General features: G+C 41.6%; 1 protein-coding gene across 1 annotated transcript in view; it reads left to right on the forward strand.

Annotated features, from left to right (window-relative positions):
- Positions 1-19,228, forward strand: part of LOC117442880 (NT-3 growth factor receptor-like) — a 210,293-nt gene that overhangs the window by 153,792 nt on the left and 37,273 nt on the right. Inside the window, exon 4 of the mRNA XM_034078826.1 lies at positions 7,076-7,144. Coding sequence (XP_033934717.1) covers positions 7,076-7,144 — 69 coding nt within the window. The remainder of the gene's footprint in view (positions 1-7,075; positions 7,145-19,228) is intronic.

The raw sequence follows: 19,228 nt of genomic DNA on the forward strand, positions 1-19,228 counted from the left end.
GGAGTGCCGCCTCCTCTGCAGCGGAGCAACACACAGGATCCATTTAGCATTCACTGCGTCGCCCTTCGTCATCAATATTAACACCCAGATACATCCGTCGCCATATTTTCTACCCCAACCTGATGAACATTTCATGTGAATCACATAATTATATTTCTGAGCTCGGTCTGGAGATGATGCGAGATGATGTGTGGTGACTGAGAAGTCTGTTTTACTCAATGCAAGTAAAGCATTCTGTCGTAAACGCAAAACAAGACATTTGAAATCATCCATTCAGAGAACCATGTGAATAATAAATTCATTGATTGATTTATTCATAGATCATTACAAATGATCTGTATCCACTGTCTGTAGAGTGTGTGCGTGTGTGTGTGTGTGTGTGTGTGTGTGTGTGTGTGTGTGTGTGAGTGTGTGTGTGTGTGTGTGTGTGTGTGTGTGTGTGTGTGTGTGTGTGTGTGTGTGTGTGTGTGTGTGTGTGTGTGTGTGTGTGTGTGTGTGTGTGTGTGTGTGTGTGTGTGTGTGTGTGTGTGTGTGTGTGTGTGTGTGTGTGTGTGTGTGTGTGTGTGTGTGTGTGTGTGTGTGTGTGTGTGAACGTCCTTCCATGCAGGCCTGGAAATAGGCTAAATTAATTCATTAGCTCCACCGCTAATCTTTAAATGTAATTGACGCCGCCTTCTCCTCGCCCTCCTGTCTTTCGGCATTCGCTCGGCTTTGATGGCTTATTTGCTGCTTTGTTTATATATTTATTAATTAATTTACCCCCCCCCCCCCCAATCCAATTTTAGCTGACATTTCTTGTCAAGATGCAAAGGATGACCTTTGGAAACAGAACACTTCCTGCCGGAGACGTGAAGGAGGTCTCACTCTGCTCTAAAAGCACTCATCTTCTCTTTATCTGTATGCAGTGGCTGCTAAATACATTTATATTCCACACTTATTTTAAATGCATATCCAGTTGTCTGATAATATAGTACTGTAGATACATGTGCTTATACCAAGTATGCCTAACTAATGTATATGTTATGTTATGTTATGTGTTATAGCCATAGCTGTAACTTAAACGTCTTTCTGGTTCATCTGATTCCAACATGTATGAAAAAAAAGCACTATATAGATTTTTTGCAGAGTCAGAGGAGACTTTTTAAACTACTTCCATATCTGAAAAGTGGAACCAATCTCCTCATCTTACTCTCTGCGAGAAGACGAGTGATCTTATCTCCTACAAAGGTCAAACTGTTGCTGTGAAAGTATAAAAAATGGTGGAACGAGCTCACGCTGATATCAGGACAGCAGATTTTCTACATATCTTCAAACCCACCTGACTCCACTGCACCTTGACCAAAAAAAAGATAACACCACTTTTCCGTCATGCAAGTAGCACTCATAAAGGTCCGGCTTATCTGAAGCGAATGCACCAGCGCTTAGCATGTTGCGGCGCGTTGAAAGCTAACGTACATGCAGGGTCCTTACTTTTTGAGTTTCTATCTTCATGGTTAATTTAACCTTGTAAATAGTTTTTGATTAAGGCGTCAGCGAAGTGAGATGTAATGTATCCGGGAGACTTATACCTCTTACCTCTAGCTCAATGAATATCTAATGTAAAACAATACATAGAAACATCTCTGAATGAAGGGCATGCAGATTTCAGAAGTCCACATCATCCAAATTATCAAACTCACAGAAATGTACCTTGGGAGGATTAGAAACATATTCTGGTAATGCTAAAATAAGTATGGACAGTAGGTACACACATTACGTTATAGCTTCTCGATTTAATTTGCGAATTATTATTGTTTTAATATTTATTTATTTTCTTTATTTAAAAAAAAAAATTCATCATGTTTTATCAAACCACTGTAAGGCGTCTTTGAGCACCTGAAAAAGCGCTTTGAAATTAAATGTATTACTATTATTATTATTATTACTATTAAAACAATACAAAGTGTTTTCGGTTTGACCTGGGACACAACATATTCTCTTCAGAGATTATTTATGGGGGTGTCTCACACATTCAGAAAGGGTTTTGTTGGTTGTCTTTCCCTGTTCTTCAGAAATAGTTAAATGTTGCTTCTGTGTCTGAATCATGTTTAAAGGAGGTCAAATAATGCTCATTTGCGGATTACATATCAGTATGTAGTCTCTACTTTAAAGAGTCCTCTCCTGCTGATGCTCAGGTGTATATCAGTATGTAGTGTCTCTACTTTAAAGAGTCCTCTCCTGCTGATGTTCAGGTGAATATCAGTATGTAGTGTCTCTACTTTAAAGAGTCCTCTCCTGCTGGTGTTCAGGTGTATATCAGTATGTCGTGTCTCTACTTTAAAGAGTCCTCTCCTGCTGATGCTCAGGTGTATATCAGTATGTAGTGTCTCTACTTTAAAGAGTCCTCTCCTGCTGATGTTCAGGTGTATATCAGTATGTAGTGTCTCTACTTTAAAGAGTCCTCTCCTGCTGATGTTCAGGTGTATATCAGTATGTAGTGTCTCTACTTTAAAGAGTCCTCTCCTGCTGATGTTCAGGTGTATATCAGTATGTCGTGTCTCTACTTTAAAGAGTCCTCTCCTGCTGATGTTCAGGTGTATATCAGTATGTAGTGTCTCTACTTTAAATAGTCCTCTCCTATTGATGTTCAGGTGTATATCAGTATGTAGTGTCTCTACTTTAAAGAGTCCTCTCCTGCTGATGTTCAGGTGTATATCAGTATGTAGTGTCTCTACTTTAAAGAGTCCTCTCCTGCTGATGTTCAGGTGTATATCAGTATGTAGTGTCTCTACTTTAAAGAGTCCTCTCCTGCTGATGTTCAGGTGTATATCAGTATGTAGTGTCTCTGCTTTAAAGAGTCCTCTCCTGCTGATGTTCAGGTGTATATCAGTATGTAGTGTCTCTACTTTAAAGAGTCCTCTCCTGCTGATGTTCAGGTGTATATCAGTATGTAGTGTCTCTACTTTAAAGAGTCCTCTCCTATTGATGTTCAGGTGTATATCAGTATGTAGTGTCTCTACTTTAAAGAGTCCTCTCCTGCTGATGTTCAGGTGTATATCAGTATGTAGTGTCTCTACTTTAAAGAGTCCTCTCCTATTGATGTTCAGGTGTATATCAGTATGTAGTGTCTCTACTTTAAAGAGTCCTCTCCAAATCTATGCAGACTGCTGCAATAAGTACATTAACTAATTGTCTCATCGATGTTTGTCTGAATGAATATGATAATATTTACATTACAATCATATTATTCCTATCAGCTGTCAATCACTGTTATGATTCACATATTAATTTATTATTAAATAAACTATATTTTACTTAATGATGAATGCTCCTCAAGATGCTTGCTCACCCTCCTTCAAATTTGAAAGACAAGTAATTACGATCATATATCAAAATTGAAAAGAATCAAAGGAACAGTTCAGCGCCCCACGACTTCACTGCAAACAGTTACAACCTGGACTTTACATCAGAAAGAACAAACATTAAAGAAGTGACTAACTGCATCAGTTAGCGTTAAACAACGTGTGTTCAGCTAAAACATCGCTGCAGTTATTATCCAGTGGAGAGTCCTTACCTGCTGGCCTGGTTAATTCAAAGTGGTTACTTTCTGTTGGCTGGGCAGTGAAGTTTTACACACCGTCTTATTTGACTTTCTCAGGACTTAAAACTCTTGTTTGCGGGCAGACCCCCACAAAGAAAAGAAAAAAATGTACACACATAAGGTAATCATCGTAACAGTTGTTTTTGCTTATCGAGTTTCTCCTTTGCGTCGAAAGGAGCCAGTTGAGGTGGTTCGGGCACCTAGTAAGGATGCCACCTGGGCGCCTCCCTAGGGAGGTGTTCCAGGCACGTCCTGCTGGGAAGAGACCGAGGGGTAGACCTAGGACCAGGTGGAGGGGTTAGATCTCTTCTGGCCTGGGAGCGCCTTGGGACCCCCCAGTCAGAGCTGGTTGATGAGGGGAAAGGAAGTGTGGGGCTCTCTGCTGGAACTGCTACCCCCGAGACCCGACCACGGATAAGCGGGAGAAGATGGATGGAGTCATCCGTGAGCAGAGCATCACATTGCCTTTAACAGCTGAATGTGGCAATTGCCATCTTGTTCAGCAAAACGCCTCCCAAACGTATTAAGATCCAAAGCCTTAGTGCGTTTTGATTCAATGCTGAGTGCAGCCAAACTTCACCGTCTCTTCTCTGTCTTTGTAGACCGCAAATACCTCATTCCTTCCGTCTACTTGGGTCCTTTTCGTTTTGCGCCGTCCCCTTCAAATGAAATCGCCGGCAATCACATTTCCACGCTCGCGCCAGTGCCGGGGGAGGGGCTACAAGACTCGCCTCTTGTGCTGCATTCACTTGCACTCGGACATTAGGGATTTTCTCTCACACATGTCCGACGAGCCACAACTTTTATTTCAAAACAAAGCTGCCAACTGCCAGCCCGATAGGTCGGCCCCTGGTCCCGCGTGCAATGAGTTGGAGCGCTAGCCAATAGCAAAGCCCACGTGTTAAACAGGGATGTCTGTATGTTTGGGAGGTCAACTCAGGAGTCCAATGGAGGGGGCAGTGTGGGGTGGACATGTGTGATGTTAGCCCTTGCAGACCATTGACATGCACACAAACCTATACACAATACAGGGGGGGCACAAAGGGGCCTCTTTAATACCTGTCGGTTGGCGTGTCTATTTGGAGATCCTTGGTCCAGATTGAGTGTATTTATGTCTGTGTGATCTAGTGTTGCTCTCCATCCCATAATGAGCTGCTGTCGGCTCACACGCCTTCCCTCTCTCTGTTTAATGTATTCTCTCTGTGTATCACACGCTCCCTTTGGGACCACGATATTATTTGGGAGGTGACATTTCATGCAGCATCTTCACATGTTCTCACACACACACACACACACACACACACACACACACACCCACACTCTGTATTCAGAGCAGCGCAGCATTTGCACAAACACACATTTCAAGGTGACAATAGTTAACCAGTGTGTGAGTGGCTTCATGCTAACTGTTACCTTTGTGTCTGCACATCATCCATATGTGTGTGTGTGTGTGTGTGTGTGTGTGTGTGTGTGTGTGTGTGTGTGTGTGTGTGTGTGTGTGTGTGTGCGTGTGTGTGCGTGTGTGTGTGTGTGTGTGTGTGTGTGTGTGTGTGTGTGTGTGTGTGTGTGTGTGTGTGTGTGTGTGTGTGTGTGTGTGTGTGTGCGTGTGTGTGTGTGTGTGTGTGTGTGTGTGTGTGTGTGTGTGTGTGCGCTGTGCATACGTGATTTCACAGGAAATGAAAAAGACATGCAGCATCCTCATCTCCCTGTTGCCATGGCGATACTTACTGGTTATAACAGGAGTATCTAATGGCTCCTCCATACAAATTAACCTGCCACCGTGTGATAATACACAAGCTTTTATAATGCTTTATGATCAATTTTGGCATTTTGGAATTTTCATATATCCTTTTTTTTTTTTATCCATTACTGATATATTTATTATGTGCTTGCTTCTTTATTTATTATATGAGTCTACTTGTTTGTATTGCTTTGTTATCTACTCTGTGTCCTTAGTGCCTTAGCAAATGTCCCCGCTGTGGGGCTAACAAAGATTTGTTCTGCGTTCACATTACTAAGATGTTCTAGTCATTATATCTACTGTTCTATGTCTATATTAGCATGTGCAACACCTCAGCATCTCTGATATGCTATTCCTGCATATGTCACTTCTACTGGTGGGTGAACAGATCTCCTCTCGCTGTCTTTATAGTCAGGTGTGACACGAGGAGTTAACGTGCAAAACATGCGAGTCATACCGAGGATTCAGGAAAAAACACGCACTTCAAATTAGGGATGGGAATTTGAAAGCAAATGTATATTCGAATATTCGACCCCCAAAAAAAAAACGATTAACCGAAAAGTATATATCCTATAAAAAAAAAAAAAATGTCGATTCTTTTTTTTTTTTTTACAAAAGAAAGAAAATGTATTAATTTTGAAAAATAAATAAATATGTGTTCAAATAAGTGTAGAAACCAAGTCGAATTTGTACAAATGTATTGAACTGGTGATCACAGTTTGAACAGTTGACAGCTATAGGCCTACAGCTTTCATGCTTAAAACATAACTTGGTTTTCTGATGGATTTGGACATAAGCGAGAGAGAGAGATCAGCACCTGCAGCTCTGCCCGCTGTGAGGGGCCGGTGAGCGGCGCAAAACACACCTTTAGACCTAACACACTTAGCTATGGCACTGTCGTATACATTGAATTATTCCATTTGATAATATGTAATCAATTTAGGCACCCCACGCAAAAAAAAAAATTACAATACACTCGTATTTCGAATATTTGATTAGTCGTTCCCATCCCTACTTCAAATAAAATACCAGATAGTAGCTGGTGTCTGCACTTAATGCTTTAAAATGAAACTGATAAAACCATTACTCCTTCATGTCTCATGGTCTGACTCGGGGACTGATAATTGGAAGTGATGTTTTATGTCTGTGTTAAAGCTCTCCTGGAGATGCAGGATCTCTTAAGTGTATAAACAGACTTCTGATGCTCACATTTCAACTGATTCAGAGGTCTTCTGGCTTTTCGCTGTTGAATTGAGTGGCTTCCTGCGCCGGAGGGGTTCCTTAAGTCAATCGAATTATCTGACTTGAGAGCGGTCAACTTTCTTTTATCGAGTTGTCTGAGCCCCGAAGCTCCGCGCAGAGGCCCGTTTCCGCCTCGCTGTCAATAACGCTTTGCTTTAGTTTCAGCCATAATTGCAAAGCCTGCATATCCAGATCCCACTAGTTTATGTATTCTAGCTATTTTATTGAACTGCAATTTAGTCGATATGATTAGCACCACGTTTCTGTAGATATAAGCACGCCGTGAACTGGAAGGAAAACCTAAAGAGACTAGAGAAGACATTTAACTTCAAAAGCGAGAGATAAAACGTCAAAATAACCCACGGAAAGATTCGCTAATTGGGTTTCTGAATCCAAAGGACATCAACGAAGAGGAAATGGTACAAAACAGAAGAGACATGACATCAAGCGAGGGACATCAAATAATTAAAATGAAATAAATCAACTTTTCTCTGTTTTCCTTTCCTTTGCAGAGACTTGTCGAAGAACCCCCTCAGCACGCTGTCGTGGCAGCTCTTCCAGCACCTGCAGATCTCCGAGCTGTAAGTCTTTTGTTTGTGTTTCATAAGAGCGAGTTATCGCCGCTTCCTGCACTCAATGCAAATGGTGCTCGCCGCATGCCATTGCACTTCCTTTCTTTGTCGAACCGAGTGCTCTAATTTGTCTGGGCACGTGTTAAAGACTGAGCCTATAGGCGGAGCGGTGGCTCTGTGATCTGTACGCCATGTGCTGACTTAATGAAGGCGCACAAAGCCAGGCGTAATGGTCGGCTGCGAGGAAGGAGGCGAACCCCGTGTTCTTGTTTGTTATGAATATTTTAAGCAATGATTGTGTTTATGAAATGCTCCTTCAGCGCCAGGGAGAGCATTTCGATGTCTCCTCGCCCGGTGATTTACACATCATTACGCCCGCCGGCACCGTCCATCATTTGCTACTTTTATTCAAAGATTAAGAAAGGAAATGTGAAAGTAAGAATGTGTGTTGATCAAAAACAAGGTGATTGAGGAATACCTGGAATTCTGAATTGTCAAAGTTCCCCTATTAAACTGTGAGGGGACACATGTTGATGTAGAAGAGACGTGAAGAAGAGGGGACACATGTTGATGTAGAAGAGACATGAAGAAGAGGGGACACATGTTGATGTAGAAGAGACATGGAGAAGAGGGGACACATGTTGATGTAGAAGAGACGTGAAGAAGAGGGGACACATGTTGATGTAGAAGAGACACGAAGAAGAGGGGACACATGTTGATGTAGAAGAGACATGTAGAAGAGGGGACACATGTTGATGTAGAAGAGGGGACACATGTTGATGTAGAAGAGACATGGAGAAGAGGGGACACATGTTGATGTAGAAGAGACATGAAGAAGAGGGGACACATGTTGATGTTGAAGAGACATGGAGAAGAGGGGACACATGTTGATGTAGAAGAGACATGGAGAAGAGGGGACACATGTTGATGTAGAAGAGACATGGAGAAGAGGGGACACATGTTGATGTAGAAGAGACATGAAGAAGAGGGGACACATGTTGATGTAGAAGAGACGTGAAGAAGAGGGGACACATGCTGATGTATAAGAGACATGAAGAAGAGGGGACACATGCTGATGTAGAAGAGACATGAAGAAGAGGGGACACATGCTGATGTATAAGAGACATGAAGAAGAGGGGACACATGCTGATGTAGAAGAGACATGGAGAAGAGGGGACACATGTTGATGTAGAAGAGACGTGATGAAGAGGGGACACATGTTGATGAAGAAGAGACATGAAGAAGAGGGGACACATGTTGATGTAGAAGAGACATGAAGAAGAGGGGACACATGTTGATGTAAGAAGAGACAGTGAAGAAGAGGGGACACATGTTGATGTAGAAGAGACATGAAGAAGAGGGGACACATGTTGATGTAGAAGAGACGTGAAGAAGAGGGGACACATGTTGATGTAGAAGAGACAGTGAAGAAGAGGGGACACATGTTGATGTAGAAGAGACATGGAGAAGAGGGGACACATGTTGATGAAGAAGAGACGTGGAGAAGAGGGGACACATGTTGATGTAGAAGAGACGTGAAGAAGAGGGGACACATGGTGATGTAGAAGAGACATGAAGAAGAGGGGACACATGTTGATGTAGAAGAGGGGACACATGTTGATGTAGAAGAGACGTGAAGAAGAGGGGACACATGTTGATGTAGAAGAGACGTGAAGAAGAGGGGACACATGGTGATGTAGAAGAGACATGGAAGGGAAAGCCCTGCGCTCACTGACACTGTAGTTTTGCATTTTTGACATTCGGCTTTACGCTGAGTAGAACTTAAGATGAGATGAGAAGTACTTCATTGAACCCAGTTTGTGTTGCAGCAGCATAAAAAGACAAGGCATTGGACAATACAAATTAAAAGACACATAGAAATAAACAAGAAAGTAGAAAATATACATCACAAATTAACAATCCCTCGACTCGACATGTTTTTACACTTTTAATGCTATTTTATTTCAATTTGAGATGTTTCCATTTTGGATTGTTCATTTTTAGCCTTTAATTTCTCTAAAGTCCAACGCCTTGTCTTTTCGTCCCTAAAATGTCCCAAATTATGATCAATAAAGTACTTCTTACCTCATCTCATCTTATATGGACACTGTTTAATATGTAATATTCCATTTCTCACGTACTTATGTAAATATAATAACTTCCTTTATATCTTGTTATTGCTAATTTGTAAATTCAACATGTATATTTTCGACTTCCTCGTATATTTCTAGTCTTTACATTTGTATCGTACAATGCCATTTCTTTTTATGCTGCTGCAACGCAAACATCTCCCAAAGTAGGATCAATAAAGTACTTCTTATTCGATCTGATATCACTGCACGCTCGTTCTCACCCGTCCTGCGTAGGAAGCGAGACCTCGTACTGCTTCTTCACAAGTGTCACCTCGCTCTGAGCTCTCATCAGAGGCAGATGGGCGTCCCTCGCTGTGCCTGTTATCGGGTTGTGAATTCCATTCTTCACTGGATGGAGGAAGTTCTGGACTCCGTCCGACCAGCTGTCCAGCTCTCTTTGGAGAAGTTAGTTCGGCCTGCAGCTTCTCTCCTGCTGCAGTGTCTTTGTAGATATCGAGTAGTAGTAGTCCATCATGCTTGTGTGATGGCGATTCTATTACACACACTGTCATTGTAATCAACAATATCGTAAAATAAGTTCATAATGTGGGAAACCTACGCTTTCTGCTTGAGTTAATCTCCGTCAGAAAGTAGTTCCTAGAAAGTAGTTCCCATGGTAACGATAGCCGATCAATCGAACACTCCTGCTACCCCGCTTACAGTTATTGATGTAATTATAGTAAATAATATATTATTAACCAATTTATTGAAAACAATTCTCGAATTAGGCTATTTAAATACAAATTGGTTAGATCAACATGTGTCCCCTCTTCTTCATGTCTCTTCTACCTCAACATGTGTCCCCTCTTCTCCATGTCTCTTCTACCTCAACATGTGTCCCCTCTTCTCCATGTCTCTTCTACCTCAACATGTGTCCCCTCTTCTCCATGTCTCTTCTACCTCAACATGTGTCCCCTCTTCTCCATGTCTCTTCTACATCAACATGTGTCGTCTCTTCTCCATGTCTCTTCTACATCAACATGTGTCCCCTCTTCCTCATGTCTCTTCTACATCAACATGTGTCCCCTCTTCTCCATGTCTCTTCTACCTCAACATGTGTCCCCTCTTCTTCACGTCTCTTCTACATCAACACGTGTCCCCTCTTCTCCACGTCTCTTCTACATCAACATGTGTCCCCTCTTCTTCACGTCTCTTCTACATCAACACGTGTCCCCTCTTCTCCACGTCTCTTCTACATCAACATGTGTCCCCTCTTCTTCACGTCTCTTCTACATCAACATGTGTCCCCTCTTCTTCACGTCTCTTCTACATCAACATGTGTCCCCTCTTCTCCATGTCTCTTCTACATCAACATGTGTCCCCTCTTCTCCATGTCTCTTCTACATCAACATGTGTCCCCTCTTCTTCATGTCTCTTTTACATCAGCACGTGTCCCCTCTTCTTCATGTCTCTTCTACATCACCATGTGTCCCCTCTTCTTCATGTCTCTACAGTGTGATAGGGGGACCTTTAAACATCCCAGCCTTTACTTGTCCCCCCGTGCTTTACTCGCGAGAGGTGAAGATGGTTAACATGTGATGCTCCTGCCTCGCCCCACTCAAGCGTGAGCATCATGTGAATCAGACGCAGATGCCGGGTTGTTTATTTGCTGTCGATCAATGTAATCCCCCATGAAGCCCTGACGAAGCCAATTATTTTTGCGTATTTAACTTTGAATAAACTGCAACTTAATATGGCTTCTTATTATTGGATTCTTGATGCAAGGTGGACTCCGCATATTGATGCTATAACTGGTACAGACGGGGTACTTTCTACTTTCTACACTTTTTAATTGGGGTTAGGGATAAGGTCATATCTGACAGTTATGTTTTCACCAATGCAAACATTATATGTAAAGCTTTTCATACTGTTAACTAGAACATGTGAGTCACTGCAGTATTAGAGCTACGAGTTCAACGACCTTACATCCCTAGATAGACTACATCTCGTGCAACAGACACGATTAAGTAGCTCAGTTTCCTTCCTTGACCGAATCTCCGCCGCTGCTCACAGCTCTGATGCATTTCTTCTCGAGCAACCATTTTAGAAGTGCAACAAATGGAGTCTTTGTTGTTGTACACGGAGAGCAGGGCCGGGGCGACGCTTCTCCGTGCATGCTGATGAGGAGTGAGGCTTTATGTCTATTCCATTCGGTGCGTTTGGTTAAGAGGTGTCAGTCGGCGTGGCGTGGCGGCACAGACGTGGGTCGAGAAGCAAGCCGTGTGGAATCAGCCCTCGCTAATAGGAAATGAGTGACTCCATCACGGATGTCGCCCTGACATCATTACTCCGTGCACAACCCGACCACATTACCCCGGGAAGTGCCAATCATTCAATCGCGCCAAATGAAGCGGGCATGCCGGGCGGCTATTGCCTTTAATTATTAGAATAATACACAATGCAGTATCAATGATAAGTGCCGACCCACGCCGCCGAACCACACTGATAGTATGCAAATAGAGGTAGATGAAAGCAGCTGAAATCATTTCCGTTTTACGTGACGAAAGGAGAGCTTGGCCCTTTGCCATGACGCTGTCGCCGCCCCGTGTTATCTCACTCACGCGGGCGCTGTTATTCTAATTGTGTCTTTTAACAAAGCAAGAGGACCCATTTCAAAGCTGCAACACGGTGACAGTGACCTGGAATGAATAGGACACGAAGAAGGTGTTTTCAAAAGGCTGCGAAATCCCATCAGAAGCATTACACTGACAATGTGTGTGTGGATTAACTCAGTGTATGTTTCATTGTTTTTATTGCACTGCTGCTCCCACATGACTTCCGTGAACAAAATGATCACAAATGAAATGAAATTAATGAAGTATACGAAGCGCACTCGGTGGGACATATCAATTAAAATATAATTTGTTCATCTCAAAGCTGCTGATAAAAAGTAGTGGAATCAGCATTACACATCATGTAGTTTCATCAAAGCATTGTCATTAGAGTGCGTTAGTAATTAAACGCTACATTTCCTGCTTTTAAGTGCGACTTCACACGCGATAAAACATGTTTTACTCAATAACAAAAGAGTGTTTACCCGTTAGATAATAATTTAATCAGCTGTTTTATCACAAAGGCAGGACGTTTCCGCTAACCTCAAACAGTGCCCACTCACTTTGTATACCTGATTCCACATTTAAAATCCAGCTTTTAAACAAAAGTCGACCTCCGTGATGAGAAACATTACATGTCACGTGTTAGACGCTTTTATCCAAAGCGACTTACATACTCAATACTGTGGGCAATTTGGGGTGAAGTGTCTTGCCCAGGGACACAACGACATGCTGACTGCAGTGGGGTTTGAACCTGTACCCTCCCTGAACCCAACACCAACGCACTATCCACTGCGCCACAGCCTCCAACAAGAAACAAGTCCTTCCTATCAGTCGGTGTAAATTAAATCTGTCTTTATCTTATCAGGCTCTCCTTATCATGCCCCGTGAAGTGTAACTCCCAAACAGTTGCCTTGTGTTGCAGACATGTCACGCCCCCTGCTATATCTTAATATCAGTGACAATGCTATCGGAGAAATCTCAACAGTCCCGAGTGGTTTGTGGCTCCTGTGAAAAGGCCCCCGCATCACATCGGAGCCGTACAATGGCCATGTGCTGTGTGCTGCCTCTGGATGAGACTCAGATAATCGGATCTACCTCTTTGTTCGCGTGCCCTTTAGCCAACGGACCAGAGCCACTGCAGTGTAATGCTCAGCCAATCAGAAGCTTGGAGCAGCGACTCCATTCTAAAACCGCCGCTGTGATATTATTGGAGATGATTTGAAGCGGAAGTTAGACATCGACATCTTCAAGGAAGCTCATTATGTTTGGTCGACACAGAGAGGAAGATGTTTCCTCCTGATTGAGCGACTGAAGCCTGAGGCAATGTGCATCCCCCGCCTCGGTGTTCTGTTAGCGCCACTTTAATCCAGAGCAGGGGCCGACGCAAAAACCTCTCAGAGAAGAATGAATTCCTTCTTTGAATATGGATAAACTATAACCAGATCAAACCTGTAATCTTCTGATATGACTCAGTGGATTAGGATGAATTAAACATTTAATTTCATCCAAAGGGCTGCATGACAGGTGGATTACTGACTGTTAACCTTTTATGATGGTCCACTTGCGCTGAGGGCAGACCCTTTACTGAGATGTGTAAGGAATTAAAATCAATATTGAATGACGTAATTTAGCTTAAACACACAGTGAGTTTAAAACTGTTTTATTCTGAAAACAGTTCCGGTTAAAGTTTACTTTGAAAAGCTGTATTGAAAGGCGTTGCCGTTGACAACAATGACCACTTCCGGTTGTATAATAATAATAATATAGTAATAATATAGTTCAAAGAGAAAGACAGTGACAAGCAAACAAAATTAATTCAATGCAACCACAGACAAGACTGCTACAATCACAACACACACATGTACGACACTAATTTGTACGTAACTAATTTAAGGCCACAGAGAGAACAAATGCATTTTCCCAGCAATACAATACATAAATAGTGTTTTGTACTTTAATGAATCAATTGCATGTACAGTTAACAGCTTAAAAGAAGACAACGCATGTTAAGTTAAGCGTTGTATCTATAAATGATCTTTTACGGTTTTGGATACTGAGTGGAATAAAAGTATTTAGGGGAAATGAAGCAACCGTTGCTTATTTTAACAGTTTTATGTGAAGATCTTACTAGTACAAATGAAAACACATGGCAAGCAAAGGCTCGAGATCAGCGCTTCTCAAAGTGTGGTGATCGCCCCCTAGTGGTCCGTGAGTATATTGGTAAAATATCACATTTGAAATAAATAAATATTTCAGTTTTCCGCACTCTCGCGGGAATATCTCCGCAATGGAGCGAAGTTACGTTTCACTTTCGATTGCATGATATAGCCCAGCGCAACACCTTCGTCACACATGTTGCCACTTGTTTGTACCATTTTCAGGCGATTTGTAATCTGTTCTAGAAAAACGATGTGTTTTTTAATATTTGTGGAGTTAGGTGGTCCGCGAGTGTTTTTGTATTGGTGGTCCTTGGATTGAAAAAGTTTGAGAATCACTGATCTAGAAATGCTCTAGATCAGTGATTCTCAAATGGGGGTATGCGGACCCCCAGGGGTACGTTGGGGTACTGCAGGGGGTACGTGAGGTAAACAAAATAAAAAGGTTAATTCAAAAAATACCATGCATGATTACAAAAATAATCTTAGTACAATAAGTTAAATAGAAAACACAATTTTATATAAAATATTCCTAGAACCTCATATAAACATGTTACATTTGTGTATTGTATTTATGGTTTTTAATAATATATCATTTTGTTCATTGGTTTGTTAAACATATATTAATTCAATTGAAAATCTTTTTGTTCATGCATAAAGATGAAATATCCTTAGTTTGTTGTAATTCATGCATGAAGGAGTTAATAAATCACACACTGATGGAACATCACTGCATTGTAATTACTTATAGGCTTTTTCTGTCAAAAATGTCCGGGGTCGGTCAGGGGGTACTTGGCTGAGAAAATGTTTCAAAGGGGGTACATTACTGAAAAAAGTTTGAGAAGCACTGCTCGAGATGATGTCTGCTCGAAAAAACGTTTGGAAGATATTTTAGGTCTTATTTATCTTAATATTATTATTATTCGTCCTCATTCTTGTGCTTTTCCCTACGAATGTCCTTCAACACGTGTGCATGTTCACTCATTACAAGCATACAGCAACTTTTCAAGGTTGCCGAAAAATCTGATTGTTAAGGTTGAGGAAAAGATCCTGCTTTTTGTTAAAATATCTTCAAAAGTGGAAAATAAATTCTGTTTTCATTACATTGCATTTAGCTGACGCTTTTATCCAAAGCGACTTACAATAAGTGCGTTCGACCAACAAGACACAAACTTAAAGAAAACAGAATCATAAAGTACATCAGGCTTCATAGAGCAAAAACATTTCAAGTGCTACTCAACTGGCTGTAGATAAGCCAGTCCTTTATTAGTATATAAGTGCTCTGTTAATAGTTCTATCGCTCGAGGTGGAGTCGAAAGAGATGAGTTTTCAGTCTGTGCCGGAAGGTGTGTGAGCTTTCTGCCGTCCTGATGTCAATGGGAGCTCATTCCACCATCTTGGAGCCAGGATAGCAAACCCACGTGTTTCTGCTGATGGGAACTTGGGTCCCCCTCGCAGCGAGGGTGCAGCGAGCCCGTTTGGTTGATGCAGAGCGAAGTGCACGTGCTGGGGTGTACGGTTTAACCATGTCCTGGATGTAGGAAGGGCCAGATCCATTCGCAGCATGGTACGCAAGCACCAGTGTCTTGAAGTGGATTCTAGCAGTTACTGGAAGCCAGTGGAGGGAGCGGAGGAGCGGCGTGGTGTGGGAACATTTAGGAAGGTTGAAGACCAGATGAGCCGCTGCATTCTGGATGAGCTGCAGAGGTCGGATTTTCATAATGGAGATTATCAGCGGACTTGTGGGTGAAAATCCAATTGATTTGACCCATCCATCATCCTCCTTGTTCAGAATGTGATGCTCTTCATACTTTCTGGTATGAGTAACACATACACATATTTTAGTTTTTTTAGGGATATACACAAATCACATCATGTTTAGTCACAAACAGTGTTTGAAAAAGCTTTTTCTTTTAAGAAAACTAAACTAAATGCGAGACATGTTTGTTTTAATATTGGAAAATGCTATATTTTAAGGTACGTCAGCATTAATATGCATTTGAATACGATTTATGGCTAGAAATGTGAATTTGACTTTCTTTACCTACTGTATAGTGAATGTGCAAACTATCTACCCAATTTATAATTTAAAGCCATTTATAGGATATCTTACTGCAGTGTAATGACAAAACCGTACTAGATATATATCATTTTGTAGATACATCTTTCGGGGGCCCTTAGCGTCCATTTTCAGCTTTCCGGGATGTCCATGTGCTTCTATGGACGCTCATGGAAGCACGGCATTCGTTTGTGTCAACTGCCCTTAAAGGCAATGAAGACACTACACTACCCAGAATCCCCAGCTATCGTTTGGACTACACCATGTGCTCTGTTTGACAAACCCCGTGATAGTCCTCAAGCTCTGTGATTGGAGAGTGTGCTCCGAGGGTTACCGAGCCTCGAACAGCACTTGAAATGGGATGGAACCACGGCAGACTGTTCAAAACTGGATTTGAACGGGTCCACCGCGTCCCCCCTCCCCCACCCCGTCCCCAGAACTACACATGCTGGCTATTCTGTTTCGCAACATGTTCTCTATGGCACGTCTCTACTGGGAGTTGTAGTTTTAAAAGACGTTTTCGTATTTCCCATAATAAGAAGTTGCCAGTATTAAACTGTGTACACCCCTGGAGGTTTAGGGGACAGGAAACACTCACATTTAAAACATATCATTAATAAATGGGTGAAAATTACTGGTGCCCATAATGGGCAGTATTAATATATATACCCACACGCCAGCTAAGGTCAGAAGAGCTTTATTTAACAGCTGGACTTATGTTTGTGACCCCTCCTGTTGTTAATTGATAACATTACATTACATTAATTGATAAGCCTGAAACATGCACTTGTCAAGGTTCATAGGCACATTTTGCAAATATGGCAGTAGCCATCGATCAGCTTAAGATAAGATATACTTTATTGATCCCAAGTTGGAACATTTGCGTTACATCAGCATGTGTAACAGTTAAATCTGCAGTGGTGTTTATTTGAAAATCATTTAGTATAATCACACAAATTCTGTGTTTTATATTTAACAATTCTGTGTTCTTTATTTATTGATTGTTCAATACCTGACAAGGCCGGAGATGAAATATCTGCATACATCTTATAAGAGCATAATACATTATGTATAATATCAGTTAAAATAAGTGCTTCAACATAGTTAACATTGCTGGAGGTATGCACACATATTGATAGATGTCTTGTAATGCACTGTTGAGGAACCTGCGACCCAAGTTTTTCATTCAGTGCAGAACTACACCATAGTTGTGTAGGCCTATATGATATGTCAATAAACCTTAGAACATCTTGAAATCTTGAACGGGATGTGCAAAATAGTCATTATATACAGTCTTTAATTAACTATTAGTAGAGAATAACGAGTAATGAATATACTTTATAGGGATCCTATTAATATCTAATAATAAAAATAATGAAATTCAATAACATGCTTTAACCACCAGGTGTCTCTTTATATCATCTGTGCACCTTTATGGTGTAAATACAGCCTATCTACCAATTGGATCAAATATAAAAGTGAGCCGAATTAGTGTTGATACGGCAAAGAGACGTATTGTGTGAAAAGAAATGTAAGATGTTGTTTAATGGCTGATATATTTATGATCCACGTCACGTTTTCAGTTCCTCATGTTTGTCTTCTCATCAGGGCTCTATAAATACAGAACTACGGCAGATATGTAATATTTAATGCAGCCGAACCGTGTATTACAATGCCGTTATGTGATGACTTTCAAAGAGAAAAGCAAGCACACTCGGAATAAGGTATTATTTTATTTTTCTTTAAACGTTTTCGGTCTGTTTCCGGTATTTGTTAATGACGATGTGCTGTGAGATGTGAGACTGGAATTGCACAGGGGGAAATAACGTATCTTTAGATGCGGATTTTGTTAACTAATATGTTTGCGCTGTGGACCAACACTATACATTGACGGGGAAGGGGGTAGCAATAAAGATAACACCATTAAACAGTTACACAACATAACAGAAATAATATCGATAGCAGCGTCCCTAGCAACCACCTTGGTAACAATGAAAACGTTGGACGCAATTTCCTGAAGTAATCTTCGTAATAACTAGCAAACTAAAGATCATGTACATCCACTGCACACATAATCTGAAATAACAACTAATTTCTCGCATCAAATGACATCAAAACGCATTTTAATAGCCAAACTAACTTTAAAATAGGCATTTTACACCCAGAATAAAACGAAGTTCGGCCATGTTTTCTTTTTCTGCAGGGAGAAATGATAGCTGGGGATTCTGGGTAGTGTAGTGTCTTCTGCCATCATTTACTCCGAAAAAAGATTTGTTTCTCCGAATCGAAGGGGAAAAATACAAAAGCATTGCACACAATTTAAACCAATCAATGTTGTGTAATTAACAAGGATAATCTGGTGTTTTTTAGTCGATGAGTAGTGCAGATATCACTGTAAAATCAATCGTCAGTAAGGGGAATATTTACTTCCGGGTGTACAATTCTCCGCTATCCAATGAGAATGGACGCTCACATTGCCTTTAAGGGCAGTCGACACAAATGAATGCCGTGCTTCCATGAGCGTCCATAGAAGCACATGGACATCCCGGAAAGCTGAAAATGGACGCTAAGGCCCCCCCCCTTGCGTTGAAAATGGACGCTAAGGCCCCCCCCCTTGCGTTGAAAATGGACGCTAAGGCCCCCCCCCTTGCGTTGGAAAAAGCCGGCAGGGGACTTGACATAACGTCAACATAGGCCGACCTGGGAGTGAGGATGTGTTGCACAGAAAAGCACTGACGGGACTAAACGGTGATTTACTTATTTGCAGCATTCTGCTTTTATCCATGACACAAGCAGAAGATTCAGCGTGAGAAAGATGGAGCACGTCCAGCGACAGTGCAAGTGTGGTGAAGCAATGATGCACACTTAGTACGGCGTGGTAAGAAGCAGAACATTTAGCAAGGATCAGGGGACAACGCTTATGTTGTAAAAGCTCTTGCTGACGAGAAGAGTAATACATCTGACATTGGTTGAGTCACCTCTCCACGTTTATTCCCCCTGATTGATTCATTCTTTTTCTAAACTCTAATCTCTCGAACCCCCTGCTGTACGCTAAAATACATTGACATTTCTGACAGATGAAGAGCAACTGTGATGTAGCAACCATGCAGTAACAGATGACAACAGTACATGGGAACATCTGCTTATTCAGCCTATGAATAGATGTCCAACTGTCAATCACCCGCTTGAAG

Source organism: Pseudochaenichthys georgianus, chromosome 3 (assembly GCF_902827115.2).
Source record: "Pseudochaenichthys georgianus chromosome 3, fPseGeo1.2, whole genome shotgun sequence".
NCBI lineage: Eukaryota > Metazoa > Chordata > Actinopteri > Perciformes > Channichthyidae > Pseudochaenichthys > Pseudochaenichthys georgianus.